At 40.8% G+C, this 25,364-nt stretch overlaps 4 protein-coding genes, 1 long non-coding RNA gene and 2 pseudogenes across 5 annotated transcripts; 1 reads left to right on the top strand and 6 right to left on the bottom strand.

Annotated features, from left to right (window-relative positions):
* Positions 1–366: 366 nt before the first annotated feature.
* LOC149116859 (uncharacterized) lies at positions 367–1,484 on the bottom strand (annotated as a pseudogene).
* Positions 1,485–4,096: 2,612 nt separating this feature from the next.
* Positions 4,097–5,441, bottom strand: LOC149116858 (uncharacterized). The gene has a single exon (XM_089282525.1). It carries the CDS (start codon positions 5,419–5,421, stop codon positions 4,507–4,509), a length of 915 nt encoding a protein of 304 aa, XP_089138651.1. The 5' UTR covers positions 5,422–5,441; the 3' UTR covers positions 4,097–4,506.
* A 126-nt stretch (positions 5,442–5,567) lies between these two features.
* On the bottom strand, positions 5,568–8,487 carry LOC149116857 (uncharacterized). Its single transcript, XM_089282526.1, has 2 exons — positions 7,910–8,487; positions 5,568–7,246 (listed from the first exon to the last, which is right to left on the bottom strand). Exons 1-2 carry the CDS (start codon positions 8,322–8,324, stop codon positions 5,568–5,570), a joined length of 2,094 nt encoding a protein of 697 aa, XP_089138652.1. The 5' UTR covers positions 8,325–8,487.
* Positions 8,488–8,734: 247 nt separating this feature from the next.
* On the top strand, positions 8,735–13,809 carry LOC149116856 (uncharacterized). The gene is made up of 2 exons (XR_016205478.1): positions 8,735–12,574; positions 12,970–13,809. It is a non-coding gene; the product is annotated as an uncharacterized LOC149116856 (long non-coding RNA).
* Positions 13,810–15,317: 1,508 nt separating this feature from the next.
* On the bottom strand, positions 15,318–16,565 carry LOC149116855 (uncharacterized). Its single transcript, XM_089282524.1, has one exon. It carries the CDS (start codon positions 16,544–16,546, stop codon positions 15,401–15,403), a length of 1,146 nt encoding a protein of 381 aa, XP_089138650.1. The 5' UTR covers positions 16,547–16,565; the 3' UTR covers positions 15,318–15,400.
* Positions 16,566–16,949: 384 nt separating this feature from the next.
* Positions 16,950–18,363, bottom strand: LOC110059877 (uncharacterized). Its single transcript, XM_020766596.2, has one exon. The coding sequence runs from the start codon at positions 18,015–18,017 to the stop codon at positions 16,950–16,952; it is 1,068 nt and encodes a 355-aa protein (XP_020622255.2). The 5' UTR covers positions 18,018–18,363.
* A 2,976-nt stretch (positions 18,364–21,339) lies between these two features.
* LOC110058444 (52 kDa repressor of the inhibitor of the protein kinase-like) lies at positions 21,340–25,285 on the bottom strand (annotated as a pseudogene).
* Positions 25,286–25,364: the final 79 nt, after the last annotated feature.

Genomic DNA, 25,364 nt, shown 5'->3' with positions numbered 1-25,364 from the left:
AAAAATGTGTGGTTCATGTGGTGTTTGTTCTTTCCTTTTTGCATCCCACTTGAAGATACCTGTCTGTTCAACTTCAAGTTTGAGCTTGTTGCCCTGTGTCATTGATCATTGTTTTGGTTGTTTTTTTCTTTTTGACTTTGGTCGTTACAGTTGAATTCTTGGTCCTGTGGTGACATTGCTGATGGGAAGTGTTCAAGTTTCATCTTGACATCTCTGTTTGTTATTAACTCATAGGGTGTTCTATTGGTAGCTGGGTGTGGTATAGCTCTGTAAACTTGCAGCATGCCAAAATTTGCCTTGTGCACTTCTGTTCCTTCTTGATTTGCGATGGTTCCTGTCTTGTTTGTTGAATCCTACCACCTGATCTTAAAAAATGATTGACAGGCCTAGCACGACTCCCACTGTTTCGTGATAAACGGTCTTTGACCTTTAGAGTTTAGCTCTAACAAGTATGTCTTTCAGAGATTTTCCTCTCCTGTAGGAGATGAAAGGAGGGTCTCTGTATATTTCTCTAAGCAGAGGTTGATCTTGGATTAAATGCCATTCGCTCATTAAAATGCTTTTAAGATTGGGCACTGATGGATTATATTGTGTGACAAAAGGCAATAATCTCTTTTGCAATTTTGGTTTCTGTTGTAGTGCCGACTTCCTGTTTTTAAATTCGATTTCTGCGAGGACTTTGTTGACCAGTTTCTCTGGATAGCCTCATACATGCAAATTTGATCTGAAATTTTTGATCTTTTCTTCAAAACTTGTTTTTGAAGAGTTTGTTCTCAGAAGCCTAAGTGATTCACCTTTTATAAAACCTTTTTTCACACCTGGAGCATGACAGGAAGAGAAATGCGTGTATTGAAATTTCTCAGTCGGCTTGAAGTGTGTGCAGATATCAAAGATTGAATCTTTGTTAAATCTCTCACCTTTGAAGACAGTAGTGTCTAGGAAATTAATTTCCTTCTCTGATATTTCAGCCGTGAATTTAATGGTAGGATGGTGCCTGTTTGCTTCTGAAATAAAATGATCTATTTCCTCTCTGTTTGTGTTCCACAACGAGAACACGTCATCTATGTATCTCTTCCACTCAATGGGTTTTATCTTGCTTTTACCGATAATTTTAGATTCTACTGCGGACATGAAAATGTTCGCGAGAGCAACTGCCATTTTTGTCCCCATTGTGGTACCATGGGTTTGGAGATAGTTCCTTCCGTTGAAATGGAAGGAGTTCTCCTGAAGTATAAGTCTAAGCATGTTGCGGAGTGAATTTGTAGGAATGGGAGTGTTGTTCTTATAGAAGTCTTCGTATGCTATGCATACAGTGTTTATCCCTTCCTCTTGGGGGATATTGGTGTACAGGCTGGTAACATCCATTGAAACTAGAATCGTATTTTGTTGGACTTTTGTCCTTTCTATAAAGTTAATGAAATCTGTGGTATCTTTGAGGTACGATTTTTGCGCTTTGGCAATAGGCTGGAGGATGTGGTCTATAAATGATGCTATATGTTCTGTCGGACCTTCACAGCCCGAAATTATTGGTCTTCCAGTAAGAGTCGGTTTGTGAATCTTTGTTAGTGTGTAAAACACTGGTATGCGCGGTAAGTTAGGTGTTTGAGAAAGCCATTCTTTGGTCTTTGCGTCTATGTGACTTCCTAAATGGAGTTCATTAATTAAATCTTTGACCTTTTGTGAGGTCTCCTTCACCATTGGTGTTTGGTGTTTGACTCCAAGTGGTTCATTTTCACAGTTCTGGAGGGAGCCGATCCACGTTGCTTCTGTTTTCGCAACGTTAAGTTTTAGTCCAGAAACTTTGGCAAAACAATCAAGCAATACAAACAAAGCTCGTGCGGAATCTAAATTTGATAAAACAACAGTTGTGTCATCAGTGAACTGCAGCAGTTTAGCTTCTAAATTGTTTATTTTTATTCCTTTAATATCGTCTTGGTTTCGTATAGCAATTGCTAGGATTTCAACAGCAGAGACAAAAAGGTAGGGAGAAAGGGGGTCCCCCTGCCTAACTCCTCGCTCTATCTTAAAGTAGTGAGAGCAAAGGCCATTGTTTACAATACAACTTTGAATATCTTTATAGAAAATATTGACCCATCTCATAAAATCTGGCCCAAAACCGGATTGATTCAAACATTTTTCAAGAAAAGTCCATTCCAAACTGTCGAATGCTTTCTCAAAGTCAATAAAAAGTAAAATTCTGGGTAATTTCTTAGCTCTTGTATAGTTCATTATATCAAGAATTGAGCATATATTCTCGCTGATGTTTCTGCCTGACTGATTGTAATGTATTAATTTAGGTAATAGACTTTTTATTCTTTCTGCAATAACTTGAGGCTATCTTTGCATCAACATTCAAAAGGGAAATTGACCTCCAGTTTTGAAGATCACAACGATCTTGGTCCTTTTTGCTCATGGATGTTATGTAATAACATCCATGAGCATAGCAGGCAGTTGGATGGCGCTCACTCACTCACTCCATTCTAATTAATTTATTCATTAAACCTGGATTAAACAATTTTCTCCTACCTCCCCTGCTAAGTATTATTTTTGTCCAAGAGTTCAGTCGTCTTCAAGAAGGTTCTTTGACGAGGGGGGACTAGAAAGGCGTACATTTTTGCCTGATAAATTGAGAGCCTGGATACGAGTTTGTTGAACACCTTGAAGATTGAAGTCGGCCATTTTGGTTTCATGTGATTTTCTTTCGTAAATATGTTGTTTTTTGCCTATCAGCTTTTGCTCACACCTAGATGAAAGCTGTTAGAGGTATTTATGACTGTGGTCATGTATTGTTCACAACAACACGGTCGGCGAGGTCAAAGAATTGATACAAGACACACGGGAAGACAAAGCCAGAAAGTGAGATTGTGATTAGCTTTTTCCTTGGCAAGAGAATTTGATGGTTTCCAGTCGCTTTCTCTCGTTGTGTAGTCTAAGGTAAGCTTAAATTCTTGTTAGGTTTTGGTTTCATTGTTTCTTTATTGTTTTATTTTGTACGCACACATTGAAATTCTGCCTCTGTTAGTATCGCTAGCTCGAAATTTGTAAGCTTGTTTTTAAATACTTGGGAGAAAAAAAAATCGAATTGCCTTATCTTTTAGTTTTGTTGTTGTTCACACTACATTTCTGTTGTATTCCATGCAGTTTGACCAGAGTGAAAATTCCTTCACGGATGAGATGGAAGGCAACCTACATGTACGATTGAGTAAATATACACTGCAATATTTTAGTGATGGACGAACAAATTAAGTCCAAGAGACTGTGTAGATCTATTTTTTTGCTGTCCAATACCGACAAAAGCCAGACGCATGGTGGCTGGTGATGTACAGTTTTTTTTTCTTTTTAGCCCCTAGAAATGAGAGATTTAAACAAATTGACATCAAAACTTGAATTATGGAGAAGAGAATGCATGATACTTGTCAACATTAGTATGTTCTGTAATTGTGACAAAAATCAATGAGCAGAGACATATCTGCAATCCTTTTGAATATTACTGCATTGCTAGTGAGACTAGCACAAACAATTACCAAGATATATAGGAATAAAATACCGTGACGTTTGTTTCCAAGAAAGAAAATTATTGTTATTTTATTTGCATGCACTACAATATGTAGTACCCTTATTATTGTTTTGCACCAAGCTGGGGGACTTCTTCCTACAGTTGACTAAAGGTGCACTTTTTTTCAGGCTGGAGGTATTATAAGACTTAACAGGACAGTGATTTCAAACATTAAATGATTATTTATCCCAGAAATAAGATCTACATTAGCCACATTAGGTTTGTGAAAGGGGTTTCAGGCTAAAAGCTACATGTATATGAAAGGAAAGCCTTTCCTGTTAAAAACACTGTAAAATGGATAGGTCTTTGACGTTGGGCCAGAGCCTCCTTGTATAAAACTTTGTTACTTCCCTTCCTCCTCTTCATGGACATAGTTCTATAGAAAAAAAACCTTATAAATTGTAAATAAAAACATTCCCTTCACTTCAGGTTCATGATTGAAACAAAACTGTCTGAAATCATTCTTATAATATTGAAGGAAATACTTATTTTTTTCTATAGATTTCCTAATTGTTTACATTCAAACACAGACGACCAGAGTTTGGGAATAAATTCGGAGCTTTATTGTTACACTGAGATCAAGAGACGAAATAAAACTCCGACACCTTAAGGGTGGGAGGGAATTAGGGTGAACCAAAAAACGGTTCGAACAGATCGACAAGAGATTACAACTGACATACGATTCTAAATAACTTGCTTAACAACGCGCTGTTACATCAATCAACAATTAACTATCATCACTTAGGTAATGATTAACACAATTGTTTACATTCAAACACAGACGACCAGAGTTTGGGAATAAATTCGGAGCTTTATTGTTACACTGAGATCAAGAGACGAAATAAAACTCCGACACCCAAACCCAAACTAGATTGTCTGTGTCTATGAAATTGAAGGAAGTTAAAGAATAAAAGAAAAAAAAGAATAAAAATATATATAGAAAAAACTAGCTAGAGACCAAAGCCCTGTAAGTTCTGGGCCATTGCATCTACGGCGGTTCGTTTCTGGTTATCGGTCATTTCGAGATAAACTAAATAAGCATCGCTATGCCAGTCCCCTTGTAATTTAATAAATTCTGCGGGGAGTCCGCAATCGAAGGCAAAAGTAGCACCCCCACGCTGAAAACTATGAGGAGAAAATGCACTAGGATCTGCCCCGATTGCCTGGATAGACCTAGCAAGAAAACGCGAAAACTGTGAATAAGTGATAGGCTGACAGGATGCTGAAGAACTGTCGCGCACTGAAAAAAGTGGAGCACTAGCGGGCACCTGGTTCAACTCGAGATGCGTTTCTAAAGCAGTGACTGGACAAAGCTTTGAACCAGGAATAACTGGCAAGGGAATGCTTAGAGAACGCTGAGCGAACTGAATTGTTTTTGTTTCAAAAATGCGCAAATATGCCGTGTGCTCTTTAAAAATAAGTTGACCGCGACGGACAACCTTAGGGGACGAAATACTGCGTAGGCTGTCAACGACTAGATTAGATTTACGTAAAAACGAAAAGAAAGCAACAAGAAAAAGCACCCACATGGCGGCATGTAAAGGGATACGTAAATCAAAGAAAAGCGCCATGCGATGCAACATAAACGGAGTAATGGCTTGTTTCCTGTTTAGTTGCATACCGAGAAAACGCTTAGCCCCCCGGATGATAAGCTTAAAAACATAATTCTGTTCCCAGCCCAGAGCGAAACCGTACAATTGATGAAAATGTTTCAGACTAGAAATATGGTTCTGGAGAGTGCCGAACTGGTGACCAACATAAGCAAGATAAGCTACATAATGAGACACGATATTAGCGTCCAAAGGAAATGAACGAAAATGAAAATTATCGCAAAAACGAAGATAAGAAGCAAGATGCGATTTCATATTCTTTTGAGTGGTTTCGGCATAGGCCTGAGATTTAAGCTCATCTCTTAGCTGGTCGATTACCAGGATCCTGGGATAATGGCCTATAATAGATAGAAAGAAAGTGAAAATAAGTACTTATGAAGCTACTAAAAGGTAGAAGAAAACTACGATACTTGAAAGCGTAAAAGGTGTTCTGGCTCCTCGATAAAAGAATACTGAATTCCTAGCTTACTACAATAAAAATAAAAGTCACGCTGAGACTTGGAGTTAAGTTGCCATCTGCTTAGAGCGTCCGCCAAGGTGTTGTGGTCGCCTGGAATAAAGGATGCACGAATCTCGAAATCGTGTAAAGAGGCTGTAAACCAAAGCTGACGCAAACAACGTTGCATAAAACAGTCGCGTGTGACGCCAGAGTTAATGACTGTGACCGCGGCTTCATTATTACAGGAGATGAGAAAACGCCGGCGAGCGAGAGTAGGCGCCCACACTCGAACGGCGAGCACCAAAACAAATAACTCTAAGGCAGTGATATGCTCCGCTTCTTGAACGATGTTCGTGGGAAGAGTGACGAAGAAACATTGGTCGAGACATGTAGCCCCACCGCCATGAAGACAAGAGTCCGTGGAGAAATGTAAATCCTCAAAAGACCAAGAATCTGGCTTGATGAAGGAAACACCATTGTACAGAGGAAGAAACGTAAGCCACCAGGCAATGTCCAATTTCATGTCATTTGAAACTACCGCCGTGCGTCGTGAAGATGGAAATGTACGTAAATTGTTTAACAACCGTGACATGAAAATACGACCTGAATTGACACATGCTGTCACAAAAGACAATTTTCCGAGAAGAGATTGCAAGTCTTTGCAACAATAAGAGTCTCGAGTTTGCCAATGTGTCAGTTCGAGTGACAAATCATCAAGATGCTCGCGCGGCACGCGAAGACAGAAAGTGGTCGTGTCGACTTCGATGCCCAGGCAGATCATGTTCGTAGCTGGAGGGCAGTCTTTCTCAGGCGAAGCTTGCAAGCCTAGGCTATCGAATAATGACTGAAGCTCGTGAAAGGCGTTGAATGCTCTATCGGGATGTTCCGCACCGTAAAAATCATCTAAATAAACGTCTGCTGTGTAACCGCGTTGAGTAAAGATATAAATAACAGCCGATGTGGTTCTCTGACATATCATAGCGCTAGTCCGTAAGCCGAACGGACAACGAGTATCGAAATACAGTATGCCATTAAACTGAAAGCCCAGTAGATTGTAATCTTTTGGATCGATCGGGAGTTGCCTGTAAGCTCGCTGCAAATCTTTTTTGTAGAGAAGACAACCACGGCCGTGTTGAAGAATAAACTGGCATAAACGATCAATGCCGGGCAGTCTCAGTTTGTATGGCTTGTTAAGATAACTTGAAGCTGAAATGCCGCTATTTACAGAGGAATTTGGCGGATAACTCAAATCCAATACAACGTGCCGTTTGTTAGAGCCCCGCTTAGGAACAGTTTGTAAAGGTGAGCAAACCAAAGGCTGATGTAAGGGGTTGGTTTGAAAGGGACCAGCGATAGCATGATAACCAAGTTCAGTGTGAATATAATGTTCCACATGGTCGGCAAATTCAACCGCGGAGGGATGATTACGTGAAGAAGAAGGGAGAATCTCAGCTGTATAACTCACCGGCCAGCCAAAGCGCAGAAAGTCAACAACGTGAGTATCGTGGTAGTCCCGTAAATAAAACTCCCAGGCGGGAATGTTGAGCTGAGATGTAACGGGTAGACGAGCTCCAAAGGCATTGGGAAACTCTGATTTAGAAGCCAGAATATGCTGAATTACTGCGGTCGCAGCAAAGTCATCTGAAAAGGAATTAAATCTAGTGTTAGGGATGTCCGTGAGCGATAAGTCCGTAGGAAAAGCTGGAGTCGGTTGGGGCGTAAAAGGGTCCGTACTCAGGTTTGAGCTCGCGAGTCATGCCGGCTCTGAAGAATTGAAGTTCACTTCAGGAATAGGAGCACGTTGCTTTGGGCAGCGAAGCATAGGATGATCTTTAGCGCAGACTCGACATTTGTGATGCCCTGCGTACGACGCGCTAGTTGAATCACAGGGGCAAGAACTGAGATAATTCCATTGATGACAAGCCTTGGCCTGTGAAGAATCTGGCTTTGACGATTTATTGTTGATGATATCGCTACCAGAAGAGGATCCGCCCCCAGCCGAATTATTTGAGCATGGCTGGGGAGTGGAAGACCGTAAATCTGAATGCTTGAAGAAAATGGTTGCTGAATCGCGGATTTGAGACTCGTCATCGAATTCCAGGCGACACAACTCCACTTGCTTGGCAATATCAGCATAAAATCCCCTAACACTCCTCCAAGTATAGCTAGAGGCTTTGCGCATTAACAACTCGAGAAGCTGGAGCATAACCTCTTTGCGCTTGGCCTCATATGGCTTAACCATGGTGAGAAAACCAGCAACAAAGTCGGCCATCTCCAACTTCTCGAATTCCAAAGTGGGCGCACCTGAGCAGAACTCGTGAGGCCAGTCAATAGTTCTCTTCTTTCTTGTTGTGCTTGGCTGCGACTCCACTCCCTCAACCTTGGTTTCTGCCGCTGCAGCACGAAGCTTTAAAACTTCCAGCTCGAGAGCCAACTTGTCTCGCTGCAGTTGAGCCAGTTCGATCTCCGCTGTTAGTGCAGATGTGGATGGAACAGCGACTGGAGGATCAGAGAGCTGCCGCGAAGAAGGAGAATCATGAGAACCGTGAGCATAAGATGTTATTAACGGAGCACAAGGCGATAGCCCCGATGCGGCTAATTCGCGATCGAGTTGATCAATACGCATTTGCACGTATTCATAGTCGGGATCCCTGTTCGGCTTGACTTTTCTGCCTGAGCGTCGGGGAAGAACGGGAGAGGTAGAATCCTGATGAGTCATGATGGTCGGAGATGGAACCAAAAAATGGTTCGAACAGATCGACAAGAGATTACAACTGACATACAATTCTAAATAACTTGCTTAACAACGCGCTGTTACATCAATCAACAATTAACTATCATCACTTAGGTAATGATTAACACGTTTACACTCAAGCTACAATCAAATTGTTTATGTTTGACTTAGCTTAAAATAAACAAGATTTTGCTAATATTCATGTCTCACTTAAGTGAAATTGGGCAAAATAATCTTGGCAGTCTTGGCATTCTCAAGTTGATGTCCAAAATAAATTTCAAAATGATGTATTGTAATTTTTGCATAATAGTAATCATTGTTCTACAGCTGTTTCATAATGTTAACTGAACAAGGACCATAACCAATTTACCTTGACCCAAAATGCACTACTGACTCATATACAAAATTATATTGTCAATTTTGGACTGACTGGTAAATATGGTGAACTCTCAATCAATGATTTCATATTGAGACAGACTGTTATTCTTTGACACTACATCATGTACAAGTTAGTATGATATCAATGTTCCAGTTCCAATCAAATTAATTATTATCCATTTTAAACTTTTTAAGCTGTCTGTGTTAACAACCTGTTATTTGATTTTTGTATTTCTTTTCCATTTCCAACAGTCTGGGTTCAAGCCCTGGCTGGGAACATTTTATTGTGTTCTTGAGCAAGACACTTAACTCTCAGTGTTTCTTTCCACTCAGGTGTATAAATAAGTATTGACAAATTTAATATTGCAGGGTAACCCTGTGATGGACTAGCATCCCATCCGGGGGTAGTAGAAATACTCCTAATCACTTCATGCTACAGAAACCGGGATAAGTGCTGACCTGACAGGCCACCTGGCTGATATGCAGACTTTAATCTCACTTCGAAGTTGCTGTTTGCATCTTTTTAAGAACGAATGCTCGTGCAAAACATTGTACATGAAATGACTTGAATTTCAAGAGAATGAACATACAGGTGACATGCATTTTCATTCAAATAGTTTTGCACAAAGACTCGTTTTGCCACAGAGGCAAAAGTCAACTATTCATCCATGAGCTGGCTCAGGGGGCCTTTGATTCTCAATTAATGTAATTACAGCCTGTCTTTGTGAATGGCTCATTTCGCCTTGTACGAAAGATGCATTGAAGCATTCAACTAAAGGATCCCTCAAGAAATTCCAGAAAGTCTTATAGAATTCTATAGTTAGACTGTCATTTCCCAGAACCTTATTTAATAGAAAAGAGTTTATAATTTTAGAGCATTCTTCAAGACTTAGTCCTTCACCCAGATATCTTAATTCATGTGAAAGTGTTGGAATAGGCAAGTCTTCAAAACGAAAGTATAATTTGTTTTAGTCAGAGCAGTTTTTTCTTGATTTATAAAGATTTTCATAAAAGATTTTCTCCCTCTAAAATTTCAAAGGGATCTATGGTAATTACTCCACTAAGCCTAAGCTTCCGTATGTGCTTTCTTATATGATTACGTTTTTCCAAATTAAAAATATTTAGAATTTTTTTCTCTGTGTTCATACCACCTCGCTCGTGATCTAACTATTAAGCCCTCAACCTTTTTATCATACATTTGTTCCATTTTTTCTTTCAAGATATTTAATGTTGATAAGTTCTCTTGACTGGGATTGTTTTGAAAAACTAAAGAGGCTTCTTGGAGTTCTCTATTTAGCTGCCACTCTTCTGCTTTTCTTTGCTTACTTTTATTCATCGAATATTGTGTGGAGTATTTCTTAACATTATACTTCACCCAATCTCAAACAGAGTGTGGTTCACTAAGATCTTGCTTGCCTTCTTTGAGCCAAGAAGGAAGAAGACAATTTATTTCATCAACATATTGTTTATCATTCAGAAGGGAGCAATTTAATTTCCAAAAACCTGAACCCTTTACTTTGTCATCAACATCTTGAAACTCTATTGTTATTGCAGAATGACCGGTTTTTATTGCTGAAATTATGTCAACATTATAAATGTTGTCCGATAAAGAATTAGAAATAAGCCAATAGTCCAGTCTTGAGAAAATCAAAGGATTTGATTGACTCCAGGTAAAACTGCATACCGTGGGATTCTTTACACGCCAAATGCTCTGACTGTAACTGTTCTATTATGTTAATTACAGATTGTCTTGGAATCATGTTGCCACCTCTTTTGTCGATGACTGGATTTAAAGGACAGTTGAAGTCTCCTCCAACAATGATATTTTCAATTTCGTCCAAATTGTTTTTCACAATGGTTTGCAAAAGTGATCGATAAAAGGTAACCAATTCGTTATCCCGATTTGGAGCGTAAACATTAACTAGAAGAGCAGGTTCTCTACTTAGAAGAACTTAAAGCATAATAAATTTACTGTTAGAGTCAACAATGGACTTTTCAGCTGTACAATCAAAATTATTCCTGATTAGAATTGCCACCCCTCTCGCATTGTTAGCCCCATGAGTGCAAAAAAATGTAGCACCCCATTCTCTTTTCCACAAAACTTCATTCCCTTGAGCGCAATGTGTTTCCTGCAGGAAAACAATATCCGGTTTTTGTTTTCTAAGCCAAGTAATTATCGTCCGTCTTTTTCGAAAGTTGTTGATGCCTCTCATATTTAAAGATATAAGTTTACCCTTCACCATTTTTGATGAAAAAACACAGAGGGCAATTGAAATTAAGGAGAAGTATCATGATGTATCTATAATTAAATAACCATCCAAGTATAATCACTGAAATCTTCCAATAATTAGAGCCATAAAGTGACAACTTTGAGATATACGAGTAATATGATGTCTGCAAAATTACCGTTACGAATAAAGTGCAAATAAATAAATTTACTGCAAAAGAGTTGCTCACAAAATTTGCGCTTGTGCAGCTTTGCACAAGCAAATGGGACACACATGAAATCATCACACAATGGACATTAGCGCTTGTCTTCGCTGTGCTATGCAATGTTAGAAGACTGAAAAAAATGAAGCAATTATCAACACAATATTTAGATAAATAAATTTCTACGTGTCCAAGACTGCCCTTCTGTCCACAAAAAAGTTTTCCCTTTGTGAAACGAACTCTCTTCCCTTCTTCAAAAGCCTTTCGCATAAGTGGAAGAGCTTTTTTCCGAGTTTCGAAGTCACTAGGTGTGAAATCTTCAACAAACCTCTCCTCATTGAGTTCTGCCTTCCCACCCGCACTCTTTGCAGCCTGAAGTAGTTTTCTTTTAAATGGCCTGCTGTAGAGTTTGGCAATGATGTGTCTTGGCCTCTCACCTTGCTTCTTCCCTGTATGATGCTCATTCTCTACCTCAGCTGCTGCATGTTTGAGGCCAAGACGTGTAATGTAATTCAGAATTATCACCATAGAGTCTCCGCCATCCTCTTCACTCACACCTAAAACACGAATATTAAGGTCTCTAGAGTATCTCTCTAAATGTTCCAACTTTTTACGAAGTTCGCTGTTGCTTTGTGGAAGGTTGTCTATCTCGTCGGTGTTAGCATTCATCGAGTTGAGAGAAGTCTTCAAGCTGTCAAACCCTGCTTCGAGCTCCTGTTGTTTAAATTTCAATCCATCTAGTTCTACCTTAGATATAACGCTCTCAATTTTTTGTAGTCTTTCGTTCGTATTTCATTGAAAAAGCCTAACATCGTCACTCAGTTTCTTAATTTGGTTTGTAAGGTCACCTCATCATTAATTTTAGCTCTTCCAGCACCACGTCCGCCATGGTCAATTCCTCGAGGTTTGGCACCTTCTTCGCATTGTTTTTCTCCTTATTTTCTTGTTCAAAGCTCTGTAAAGGCACCAGTCTTTTCCCTGACCGAAGGCATTTCTCTGACATGTAGCATTGCTAAAAAAGTACAGCTCTGGTCGAATGATAAACAGAAAAAGTTTCTTCCAATGTGGAGCTCGGCAAGACACATCTTCACTCCATGAATTTCCAGAGTTGAAACCCTAATAATATAATAGGTTGTACTTGCAGTGTAACCCTATCGTCCATCATGCGCTTAACTCCTCTTGGCCTAGTGGATAAAGCTGCAAGGGAAACTGCTTCTCCTTGGCACTGAGCATTCATAGCTTCCACTGTGGCTTTGATCCATTCAGGCTCAACTTCTTCCTTACATTCACTAATATATTGCTCAATAGGCATCCTTGACAGGGCATTTGCATCTCTATTTGCAGTTCCTGGATGATACTTTACTGTGAAGTTAAAATCAGAAAGCTCTGCTACCCGGCAGTGACCTGTAGGATTAAGCCTGGCAGAAGTGAGTACATAGGTTAACGGGTTGTCCGTGTACACAGTAAATTGTGGCGCATAATAAAGATTTTTTATTATTTTTTTTACGACATATGCTTTATTTCAAAATACAAACATTATTTACAACATGGTGTGTCTGTCAAGTACACATACAAACTACTTACAAACCAAAAACATTGCAATTCAGTTCTATTTAAATGTTCCAATATCATTATGTATACCACCTACGCAAGGGAAAAGAGATATCTACCCTTAAAACACTAAATAAATAAAACTAACTGATTAGACTAGAACGGTGCCCTTGAAGGAGCATCTTCTTTATGATATTTAATTATTAGATGAATTTTAATTTATGTTTTCAGTGTTATATTTTGTGTTATATTTATTGGCCGCATTAAACAGGAGTGGGGCTCTTCATAGATCAGAGGAGGCGAGGCCAGCACCGACAGAACCAGTACCCAAGGGAGCAGAAAGTGAAGATGAGAAGGAAGACCCATACGTGGCTGAAGCTCTCATCATTAGAACACGGCTTCAAATCAGGAGGGAGCTGGAGCTGTAACTTCAGTTTCGATCAGAGTGTTTATCTGTTTGATCATATTTATTTTGACTTTTCTCTTTAATAGTTTTTACAAAGGACAGTTCTTTAGGGCACAGGTCACAAAAACATGCAGTTGATATTGTTTTTAGTATAGTGAGGTCTTTCTACTAAAGTTTTCTGCATCAAGATATGATGTGGCGTGGAAGTTTCAAGCAAATGTATTATTCCTTTGTTAGACGAACAAAAGCAAATCTCATTATACAATCATTCTAACGTTCAAATAGACAATGTAAGCATTTTGATAGTATTCTGTGACTCGCGTGTTTGACTTAGGAAAGAGTAAGTCCTGCGAGAGCTTATATAATAATAGAGGCCAGCATTAGGCCGCCGATTGTTATTTTCATGGCTTAGGAGAAACAAAAGCCTTCAAAAAGGTTCTATTTCATTAAAGTTTATGGTGTGGGATTATTTTACAGCCAAACGCTTTTTTATCTTGTTCCATTTTCCTTTCGCCTTAGGGATGGGGGCTGCTCTCGCCGCACTGGTTTGCTGAAGCATGATAAGTAAACTCTACAAACAAATCCACCGATCTGGCGTAAATATGGCCACTAGCGTGACGTTTATTTGTCTCAGATAAAGTTATCAAAAATTACAAGTATTTGATGTTATCTTCAGCAAAGGTGGGGCACAAAAAACCGCCAAAAGCCACACATTGTGGCCGCCCCACGAAGACGAGAGCAGAGCCCAGCCCACAATAAATTCAAGGAACCCGATAATCCCAAAAAGGAGATATTAGTCTGATCTCCTTAGGTATTGAAAACAAACTATAGCGAGTGTCGGAGTAGCCCGAGCGTGTCGTACTGACTTAGATCCAGAAGTGATAGTAAAGGAACCACTAAAGTCATAAACAGTGCCACAGCTCATGACTGACTGGCGTGTAAATGACGTGACAATAACTCTACAAGATACGAGGACTATAGGCAATAACAAAGCCACAGGTCCTGATTTACTAGCGTGTAGATGACGGTGCAATAACACCACCAAAGGGTTAACCTATCATGACTAACTAGCATGTTTAGTACTCAATACAAGAATTAAGAAAGGACGAAACCATTAACGAAACCACAGCTCCTGACTGACTGGTGAGTTAATGGCATTACATTACTAAAAGCTAAAACAGCGCCTTGAGGGCGTGTGAAGTATATTACATGATAATGATGGAATGACACGAAGCATTAACAGTGCCACAGCTCATGACTGACTGGTCTGTCAATGCCATTGAGTCAATTTCCCATCCTACGAAATGTAGATAATTAAATGCGTTACAGCCGATGACGGACAGGCTGGCGGACGATCTTTGCTATGGGAAAAACCATGCTACCGATGTTAATTAGCGGAAAGTGTTTCGTTATGGATATAAAGTTTAAACGCATCAGACTTCCAGCGACCAAGAGCCCTGATTTGGGAATCAGAGAAACCTAGGTCAGCAGCATGACAAGCAGCACCGATGCGAAAGCTGTGACTTTTGTATCGGCTTGAATCGAGAGAACAAAAAGATAAACAAGAGCGCAGTTGAGCATTGAACTGGGTGACAGTAACAGGACGATTGTGTAAGCAAAAAAGTGGACCTGGTGAGAAAAGTCTTACTTTGCAATACTCGAGCATCGCCTGTACTGGGCAAAAGGGGCGAAGCAGAATCGCGTGTTATAATAATGTCCATAGGCCGATTGTTCGTGTTATGCTTAAAGTGACAGATTGTTATCTTTAAGGATTGTATGCAACCGTCCTTTGATAAAAATGACAGCGACTCAAATTGCACAACTGCATTGCCGCACTCAGGGCTCTTGCTCACTAGTTCCCCTATGCGGAAAAAACCGTAAAAATCTGTCAGGAACATAGCCCTGAAAAGTGTACGCTGAACTGCCGAAGAGTTGGTGTGCTGTAGTGAACGCACAAGCTGGGAAAGAACAGGTTTCGTGATAGGAAGTCTGGTATCAGGTGACCTTTGTTTACTGACCGCAGTCAAAAGTTTTTGAATCAAAAATGTCTTAGTTGGGTCAGGTAATTCCTTCATTTTGTGAACATAGCTGATGGCTGATAGATAAGAGGTAATTGTAGACGCGGCCAATTTGCGTGCGCGGAGATATGATATAAAAAGCGCAATTGCAGTTGGAGGAATCGGAAGTTGAAATGAATAAGGGCACACGAATTGGTGGTAAAAGTCATGAAAAACTTTCCAAGCTCGGGAATACAACTTTTGTGATCCCATGGACAGGGCCGAGGAAAGCAGATCATTCAGGGAAGCGACCAGCTCTTCGGCAGAAGGCTGTCTGACACTTGAGTCGGCATTTCGTCCGCCTCTGGAAAAATTTGTTTGAACTGTTTCACCTGCAAGCGGGATAAAAAATCAGCACGAGAATTGTGTATACCCGCTATATGTCGCGCCCGAAATAGAATGTTGTACTCCAGTGAAGTAAGGACTAAGTCCCTGACAAGTAACATAATGAGCTTATTCTTTGAAGTTTGCCGGTTGATAACTTCAACTAGCACTGAATTATCGGTCACGAAACAAATGCATTTATTAGCCATGGTCGGCCCCCAAATATGCAAGGCAATGATGATGGGAAAAAATTTGAGGAAGGTAATATTTAAGGAACTCCATGACTCAGGCCACGAGCCATAAAACCATTTTCGACCGAAAACCGCGCCATAGCCTTTTGAACCGGCTGCGTCAGTGAAAAGCTCGAGCGAGGTGGAGGTAACCCATAGGTCATCTAAAAAGAAAGCACGCCCATTGAAACCCGCTAGAAATTGCATCCAAACCTGTAAGTCGGCTTTAACGTCTTTGTTTAAACGGATACGGTGGTATGGGCGCTGTAGACCTATCGTGAGGTCAATAAGACAACGTAAAAAAGCTCGGCCTGGTAAGATAACTGAGCACGTAAAATTCAGGAGGCTGATGAGTGATTGGGGCTCCTTAAGTGTAACGTTCCGGCGTGAATAAAACATGGATAACAAAGTGTGGCATTTCTGAAGCTTATCCTCTGGGAGCCTAGCCTCTTGTAAAACAGAGTCTAGCGTAATACCCGCGAACTGCAGCACCGTATTTGGCCCAACGGTTTTTTCCTCGGCGATAGGGACGCCAAGGAATTTACACATTCCTAGGAAGTTATTAAGATCTGACTGACATTTTTCGGCAGATTCCGCGATAAATAAAAAGTCGTCGAGTATATGCAGTACGCTTGAGGCCCCCAGACGATGAATGGCTATCCATTCGAGAGCGGTGCTAAAAGCTTCAAAAATGGCACATGAAGAAGAACAACCCATTGGGAGACAGCGATCATAGTAATAAAGGTTCTCCCATTTCATACCCAGCAAGGGGTGATCGTCAGGATGGACTGGGATAATCCTAAAAGCCGACTTTATGTCGGTTTTAGCCATGAAACAGCCCTTGCCTGTACGTTTCAGAGCAGAAATAGCGTCGTTGATTGTTGCGTACGACACCGAAGAAAACTCGCTAGGGATAAAGTCATTTACAGAGAAACCTCGGGGAAATGACAAATGATGAATTAGTCTAAATTCTGAGGGATTTTTCTTGGGAACTATACCTAAAGGTGAGCAAAACATGTCTGGGAAAGGAGGGTTGTGAAAAGGACCCGCTATACGGCCGGCGGTAATTTCTTTGTTTAGTTTATCGTGAACAATGTCCGGTTGGGCAAGGGCGCTCTTTAAATTAGGAGGTGCAAAAACTCGCCTCTCGCCCTCGAAATGTACGCGAAAACCAAAATTAAAGCCTTGAAGTAAGTAATCTTTTAAAGGGAAGGGATAGCCATTTAAAAGGCCCTCAAGCCGATCTGCCCTTACGGGAGTCATCGGCTGTGGAGTTCTGCGGGGAAGGATGGGAGGTTGACCGTGGACTAGCGCGTTTTTGACCCTCGGCGTTACAGCGAGTGGCAGGATGCTTTGCCCCGCATTTGAAGCACTTATGGTCGAATTTGCATCCACCCCCACAGAAGCGACCGGCTTGAAACGCCCAACAGGTACCTTTCGGAAATGGCGACTGACTAGATCGGGGTCGACTATTGTTGGGCCGGTCGCCGTTAGATGGGGTTTGTCGGCCACGAAATGTCACCTTTAGCCATAGTTCCCAATGCACTGCGTCCCGAGGATACTTGTTGGGAGCAGTTTGCCGGAGGAGGCGAAATTGCTCGTCGTAAAAGAGCCAATCGCCAGACTTAGCGGCAATGTCTCTTACGATTTCGCAGTATTTCATCAGTTTGGGTGCCTCATTAGGAAACCTAACAATGTAAATCGCTACGAAAGTATGAAATGCCGATATCCATTGATTAATGGTAGTGACCTTTTTCGTAGTCTTACAAGGCTCGAGAGTAAGATGAGCCCCCGAGCTGAGAGAGGAGGTATTGACTGACAAAGAATAATGGTCAAGACTAGGGGATACTGAAAGTAAAAGACTGAAATCTACAAACTCGTTAGCCCAGATTCGAGCCTTGACGTTATCAGTAACGTTGCCTCCCAGCTCGAGGGCAATACTGGAAAATACTAGCTTCTCTGAATAGTCTAAAGAAGAAGAGCCAGAGGAGCTGGGCTCATGAGTACCTTTGTCTGGCGATGTGAGAAGGGCCAACTGCTCGGAGACCGCCTCTTCGACCGTCATGGCGGTGCTCGCACCCTCACTTGCAGGAGGCTCGTCAGTCGGCAAATTTGGAGTCTTCATTGCAGCTTGAACGGCGCTGGTCAGAGCGGCCGTAAGGGTTGCCGTTAGGGCCGCCATATCTACAGTGGAAGTGGTCGCAGGTGGGACCACTGTTGCTGTCGAGACCGAAGGAGTGGCACGAACACGTTTGGGTCGACCGCGAGAGTTGCTGGCAGATGGGCGTTTACGAGAAGACATAGCTTTACAGAGAGTGTAATTAAATAAAATTAGACTTCGTGATTGAACAAAGAGGAGTTCATGCAGCTACCTTTGTTAAACGAGAAGGGCTGAACTAAAATGCCGATGCGCGACGCGAAGGGCAGACGTGATAGGCCCATAATTAAAACTGTAGCTAGTCGATAAGCAAGTCAAAGCCAGGTTCCGAATATACAAGAAAGAAAATGGTGAGGACAGTAACCAAGTGCAACTGGGCACGAAACGTGGCTGGAAAGGGTTGTACACTTAAATGGCAATGTCCTGCTCTCATGATAGAATTATTTTTTGCGTCAGATAATGGGGCAAAATTAATGAATGGCAGGAAATACACTGCCATCAAAATCGAGATAAGTAACATGCACCCCATTAAGATAACAGTGACATAGCATACAGCCGACAGTAGAATTAAGAGCATTGCTCAAATTTGTCGGCAGATAAAAGTACAATGTCAAATAGCTGCGGACGCAACACAGCAAGGAAACATGAAAACAAAATTGGAACCGGCGACACGCAGATATGAATAAGTAGCTAAACCACATCAAGTAAACGCAAGCATTTGAGCACTGCCCCTCGTAAACTGCGATACAATTTATGTTGCCCCCTACCATTCAAGTGAACGCCATCTCCTAACAAATAGGTACCCTTTGTTTTCCAAAACCCCCTGTGAGACCAGAAGAATGCGTATGAGATGGGCTCAAGTACCGTTTTCATATATTTTGTCAATAGCCCAACTTTCAAGTTAAATGCAACATCGGAAGAGGAACGGCGAAGTGTTTGACATACGCATATCAGGTCGACCTTGTACTCTTCGTGTAGCACAGTCACTAGATGTTCCAGTGAGGAACCCACTGTAATGGCGGGGGAGTTGGGCAGGTCATTTGTTCCTAGCTGTAAGAGCACTATATCAGGGCCAAAATCCTCCAAAATACTTAAATCATACTTTAAAACTTTATCGATCGTTCGACCGCCCACGCCGTGCCATTTGCACAGAAATTCTGGTGTTGAAATACCGAACTTGGCAGTATAGGCGCTTTCGTTTGGACGATTAATATGCTCATGCAGGCGACGAATAAAAGAGTGGCCCAGAATTAAGACGCGAGGTTTTCCCATTGCGTTAGTAAATTAAAAAAGAAACCGGAAAACCCGACAAACAACAAAAGAGGGTGACGAGTACTTGCCTTAAAACTTGAAAATTAGCTCTGGAGATAGCGTTGCTGCTGAATGGTAAGGAGGCCGAAACTGACATGCCAAGCAAACTAAATAGTAACCGTGATCCCGCCTACTAGTATCTGATTGGAGTCTCCTAGGTGATGTGCCTTTCCTTGCTCCACCCAAATAACTGATAGACATATTATAGTATCCAAGAAAATGTCTCGATATAAAATAACATTATATGTGCTGCATATAATGCTTCTTTCTTCCTTTTAGGCATATTAGGCAACCAACATTGAGATGTAAGCCAATCAATATGTTTGCAGTAAAGCGAGGTCTTTTTGATAATGTTTTCTGTATCAACACTGTATCAAGATGTGATGTCAGTCATGCAAGTTTCAAGCAAATGTATTATTCCTTTTTTAGACGAGCAAAAGCAAATCTCATTATACAATCATTCTAACATTCAAATAGACAATGTAAGCATTTTGATAGTATTCTGTGACTCGCGTGTTTGACTTAGCAAAGAGTAAGTCCTACGAGTGCTTATACAATGATAGAGCCATCATTAAGCCGCCGATTGTTATTTTGATAGCTTAGGACAAACAAAGGCCTTCAAAATGGTTCTATTTCATTAAAGTTTATGGTGTGTAACCATTTTGCGGCATTTTCTGTCTGTTGCTATGTCATTATTACCAAATTAGCGCGTTATAATGAAAAATAAAAATTGATGTGAGTACCCTGTGGTGGGTGAATTTCTTTTTTTGAGCGATTAGATAGAAAGGGTTCTATTTCATTAAAGTTTATGGTGTGTAACCATTTTGTGGCATTTTCTGTCTGTTGCTATGTCATTATTACCAAAGTAGCGCGTTATAATGAAAAATAAAAATTGATGTGAGTACCCTGTGGTTGGTGAATTTCTTTTTTTGAGCGATTAGATAGAAAGGGTTCTATTTCATTAAAGTTTATGGTGTGTAACCATTTTGCGGCATTTTCTGTCTGTTGCTATGTCATTATTACCAAATTAATGCATTATAATGAAAAAAAATAACGTGGGTACCCTGTGGTGGGCGAATTTTTTTCTTTGAGCGATTAGATAGAAATGGTTCTGTTTCATTAAAGTGTATGGTATGTAACCATTTTGTGACATTTTCTGTCTGTTGCCGTGTCATAATTACAGAATTAACACATTATAATGAAAAAAATTGACGCCGGTACCCTGTGGTGGACAAAGTATTCGCAGCCTTCCTTTGGAATAGTTCAGTGAGTGCCCAAAGATTTTTTTGCAGATAATGTTAGTATGAAGTCCCACCTTTTAGACGGTATGCTCCGATATTTGAAGCATGCTCCACCATTGGAGATATTTTGCCCTAAACTTTGGGTATTTTAACAGTTTTCACTATTGGGTGAGAGGGGGGTCTTCTCTGAGACGACTTGTGTAATAGGAACTAGTCATAGAAAAACGAAACGTGGACAGTATATCGTCTTTGGGTAGGACAACATTCACTGAAAATTTGAAAAGATTTGGTTGAATTCTTATGAGCAGTACAGCTTTGTACTTTTTACCATTTTGGGGGTTATTTTTGGTCATTTTTGTTGAAAAAACAAGGGGGGTGGTCAACTACCCCCCCGGTTTTGACCAAATTTTCTTAAACTTAGACTGAAGTACTTTCGAGTGAACCCCTTCAAACTGACCAAGTTTCATCGAAATCGGCGAGATAGCTTGTGCCGCCCCTGCCTGGTCCTCTCGTGGATGCACTCTTAAATCGTATTATTGTGTTTTTTGATGTTTATTTGGAAAAGCAAACTACAGAGTCACTGTCAACCTTAACTTAAATGTAATTTGTTTACCATATGAAACTGCAGAAATAAATTTAACTACCTGCTTATACTAACCTTAACTTTAACATATTTGTTTTTCATATAAAACTGAGGGAATTAATATGATCTAAACAGGGGTGTAGCGTGGGATTTTGATGATGTATGCATGAGTATAAATTTTTTTCTAAGCGCCAAAGGCGCTTACAACTAGGGGGGTCTGGGGGCATGCTCCCCCAGAAAATTTTGAAATTTAGGGTCTCGGAAATGCCATTTCCTGGTTTTTCTGCGGGGCATTTTCAATAAATAATGTAGCAAAAATGCAGTAGAAAGTTGTTTATTTTAACCATTTCTCTAGTGTTTTCTGTAAGCTACAGTGTTACGAAAAGAAAAAAAATACATAAACGGAGACAGGTCATAAGCAAAGGGCGAGGCATCAACCCTTAAGACAGGCAAACTCCGTTACCAAACTGTCAATATCCACGTTCTTGTGTTTATGTATATGAAGTATTGCTAGGGAGCTCAATCGTTCGTCCATCATCGTACCTCGCAGAGGAGATTTTAGTCTCTTCATACTACTGAAGCTGCGTTCGGCAGTGCATGTTGACACAGGGTATGTTAACAATGTTACGAGAGCAACACCGGGATAAAATTGGGAGTTTGCGTGGTCGAGTCTCAACCAAAGTCTGCGGCGTCACATTCGGATCCATGCCACTCCATTTGTGCTTCCATCTTGTGACTTCGGTTTTAAACTCATCCTCAGAGATTCCCATGTCACTGCCGTAATAGCTGAATATATCAGCAATGGCTCTTTCTGTTAGAGCGATGAGCTTCCCTGTAATTAGATTTAGAATTGAATAAGAATAAATTACTCTATGCTAACACTATACAAGCAGTAGGTGATCTTTTTAAGGTTAGTAGGATAACTATTTGTAGCGATCCGTTCCGTGGTTTCGTTTTTGCCTTCTGGCCACTAATTTAGTATTCAAATTGTCAACGTTTTTTGCTTTATTGTCATGTGTTTGTATAGGGTAATAAATAGATAACTAGATTTCCTTACCAGGAATAAGAAGCTGCACTTGGAAGCCAGGAAGGGGTTTCACCAACTGCTCATCAAGCTCGTTGACAAGGTGATCTAAGAAGGGAAGATACAGACTCCTCTTCCAATATGCAGATGGTGTGTCAGCTTCGACGTTGCGATGTTCCTGCCTTCCCATCGTCCTGGGAACACATGGTTGGATTTCGTAGACTTCTGCAATGGATGTCGCCTTTTCCACCAAGGCATCCCAAATGCTGTCATCGCTTCTCTCTGCTCACAAGACTGATACACAGACTCTGGCCTCCTCTGATGCCTGGAGTAATTCGAATTCAGGGCTCTAGTAAAGAAAACCTGGAATGTTTAAAAGGCAGGCAAAACAGTGGAAATTCTAATTGGTGACCTAACTCAAATCATTAACCCTGACTCATTAACAATAAGGAAGCTGTACGGACAAGTTGTTGGGGTCATGGACAGGGATGACCAATATACGAGAGCAGACGGGTTGGATCACAGCTGGTCATGTGCTAAGAAACTGCTCAGAGCTTCAGGTGGCCCAAAGCACTTTTCAAGCAGCACAATTAATACTTTGGAGAAGCCAGTGCCAATGTTGTACAAAAAGTATTGCGACGTTACACTGACCTGAAGATGCAGTGATAATCGGTGAGTATATTTAAATATGTGCTGAAGAACAACTGATGTTATTGTAAAATCCCATTTAAGAATAGATGCGCATAATCCCCTGGCCTTGCTGTCGCCGCCTTCGCTCAATTGCTGAAGGGTATCAACGATAACCTGAAAGATATTAGATGAGATTAATTGCATTACATAGCCAATGATGTTTATTAAACGATAGTCAGAGCTTACTACCTAATGTCTTGTACTATGGTTCTATTTTTCAGTACAGGACCTGTACATTGTAAGTTAAGTCAGTACAAATTCAAGGATCTACCTGAAATGAGGTGACAAATACATCCAAACAGTCGGCACGAGATGCCCAGCGTGTTTCACAGAGTACCTTTAGCTTCGATCTTCTGCCCATCTCTTCCTGTACAGCAGCATTGTTCCCTAACTGTTCTTTGAACACGAGAAGGCGCTTGGCAGAGAACTTGAACGCCAGAGAAACCGCCTGCATTGTATCCATTATGTTTCGAACAATTGGAAGCTTAGAGGCATGAACAATGCAAACATTTAACACATGGGCACGACAGTGGATGTAAATGGCCTTTGGGTTGACTCTGCGGACCCTTGCTTGAACCCCATTAATGTGCCCGCTCATGACACTGGCGCCATCGTAACCCTGTGCTCTCATTTTGTCAACGGGCACACCAATTTTGTTTAAGGCATCCAAGAACTGAGTTGTTAAAGCATCTGCAGTTGTGCCATTTTCCTCATAGACAAAAGTGAGGAAATCTTCCCGGACATAGCGCTTGCCATCTTCCTTTTTGTCAACAAAGTGAGCACACAATGAAATTTGTTCTTTTACTCCAACATCTGTGGACTCGTCAGCGATAAATGCGTAGCATTGTGCTTTTCTACAGTCAGCAACTATTGCATTCAAGATCTGTGAAGCTGCTATGTCCAAAATGTCATTCTAAATTTCGGGGCTTGTGTATTTTGCTGTTGGCCTTGCCTGCTCGATATGATTTCGGAGGATGGAGTTTTGCTTCGCATTAAGAGAAAGGATGGCATGGAAGTTGCTCTCCTCAGGAACATGACCTCTGATGGGAATGTTCTGCTTACCCATCATTATCAGAACTTCGGCGATAGACTTTAATGCAAATCTATTTCGCTCAATTTCCTCAACCTGTTGCTGGTGCAGTTGCTGCGAAATGTTTGGCCTTCCATCACGTTGCAGTGTTAAATAGGCCTGCCCTCTGGCAACAGCTGAGTAGTGATCAGTATTTGCATTGTGCCTGTTAATAACTTTGCTTATGTTTGACCAGTCGTTGGAGCGAAAGCAGTTAGACTGAGTGCCAAATAAAGCACAATAGCAGCAATACACTGTATCTGTTGAAGGGCTATATCGAAGCCATGGGGTCTGAGTTATCCAGGTTGGGCTGAATTTTCGGTTTTGACGCTTATTCTCCTGAAAGATACAAGACAACGAGTTCTTCACCAATAATTAAAAAAACGACACAAAAAAAACTGTAAGGGAGTGAGTCTGAGAGTAGTCTTGCCAAAACATTTTAACATTTTCATGTATTGTTAAATAAAGATTTTTATTATCACAAGCTCATCCATGGATGGTGTTGGAAACGATATCAATTATTATCTATAGTGCAACAGGAAGTGAATACCTTGACGGGAATGCGTACTTGTGAAGATCACTACTTTCCCATTTGCCCTCCGATAAGGACATCTTTTCACTATCAGACAACGTGGATGCTGCTTTCCCTTAAACGTAAACATCGGGATATTCTGGGCCGCTTGTCACCAACCTGCCTGTGGCACTGGCTTCAGAAGAGTCGCTTTGTCTTGCAGTAGTTGTTTGGGTAAAAATGTTGCTCGGAGGGTCTGCTTCTAACGAACGTAAACAAAAGAAGTAATCGATCACAAGTTGAGCTACTGACTGTGTACTCGTTCTTTTTGGATCTATTTCGTATTGTCCACAGCTTTCAAATTTGCAACCCCGCTCTACCCTCTACCGCTAACAAAAAAAAATGTTGAAAATTCAAATCCCGGTAACTTGTCACTCAATGCGTCCACAATTAGTGAAACATAATTAAAAACAGATGTCGTCCCTATCAAAATATTCTCGAAAATATTGAACAGAAAATTATCTTGAACAGTTATTTTATTGAACTGAAATAGATAATTTAAGCCTACGTACCTTGAGCTTCTTCTGCACGTTGCTCAGTTGTCTTGTTAATTACGTTTAAGTAATCGTGTATCGATTTTCGAGCCATATGTGTGTACTCTGTCACAAAACACACAAAAACAACACAGAAGCTAGTAATCACGCTCCTCAAGTCGCAGAGATATTCATTGTATTCTCTAACAGTTTCTTCGGACAATCACTCACTAGGGCTTCACTGTTTGACCTCGCTAGAGGTATATATTATTCCTAATCTCCATTGGCAGCAAATACGTTTTGTTCTGAAGCCACACGTCATGGCATAGTAACCTCTCCTTCAAGAATACCTGTGGGGCTGGGGAAACTGGTGAGGCTGGATGACCTTGAGGGAGGGGTACATGAGGCGTTTTTTTTTCTATTTTTACTTACCAGTCCACTCGAATGCATCTTGTCATCAGCACTGAATGATTAATGCTTGGATAAAGGGAAATCTAATAAAAAATGCCAGTATAATTTGACAAAATGA

This window comes from Orbicella faveolata, unplaced genomic scaffold (genome assembly GCF_042242905.1).
Source record: "Orbicella faveolata isolate gen_17 unplaced genomic scaffold, um_ofav_v1 contig_12, whole genome shotgun sequence".
Classification (NCBI taxonomy): Eukaryota; Metazoa; Cnidaria; class Anthozoa; order Scleractinia; family Merulinidae; genus Orbicella; species Orbicella faveolata.
Note: the sequence above shows the minus strand (reverse complement) of the source record. Positions and strands in the feature narration are given on the sequence as shown.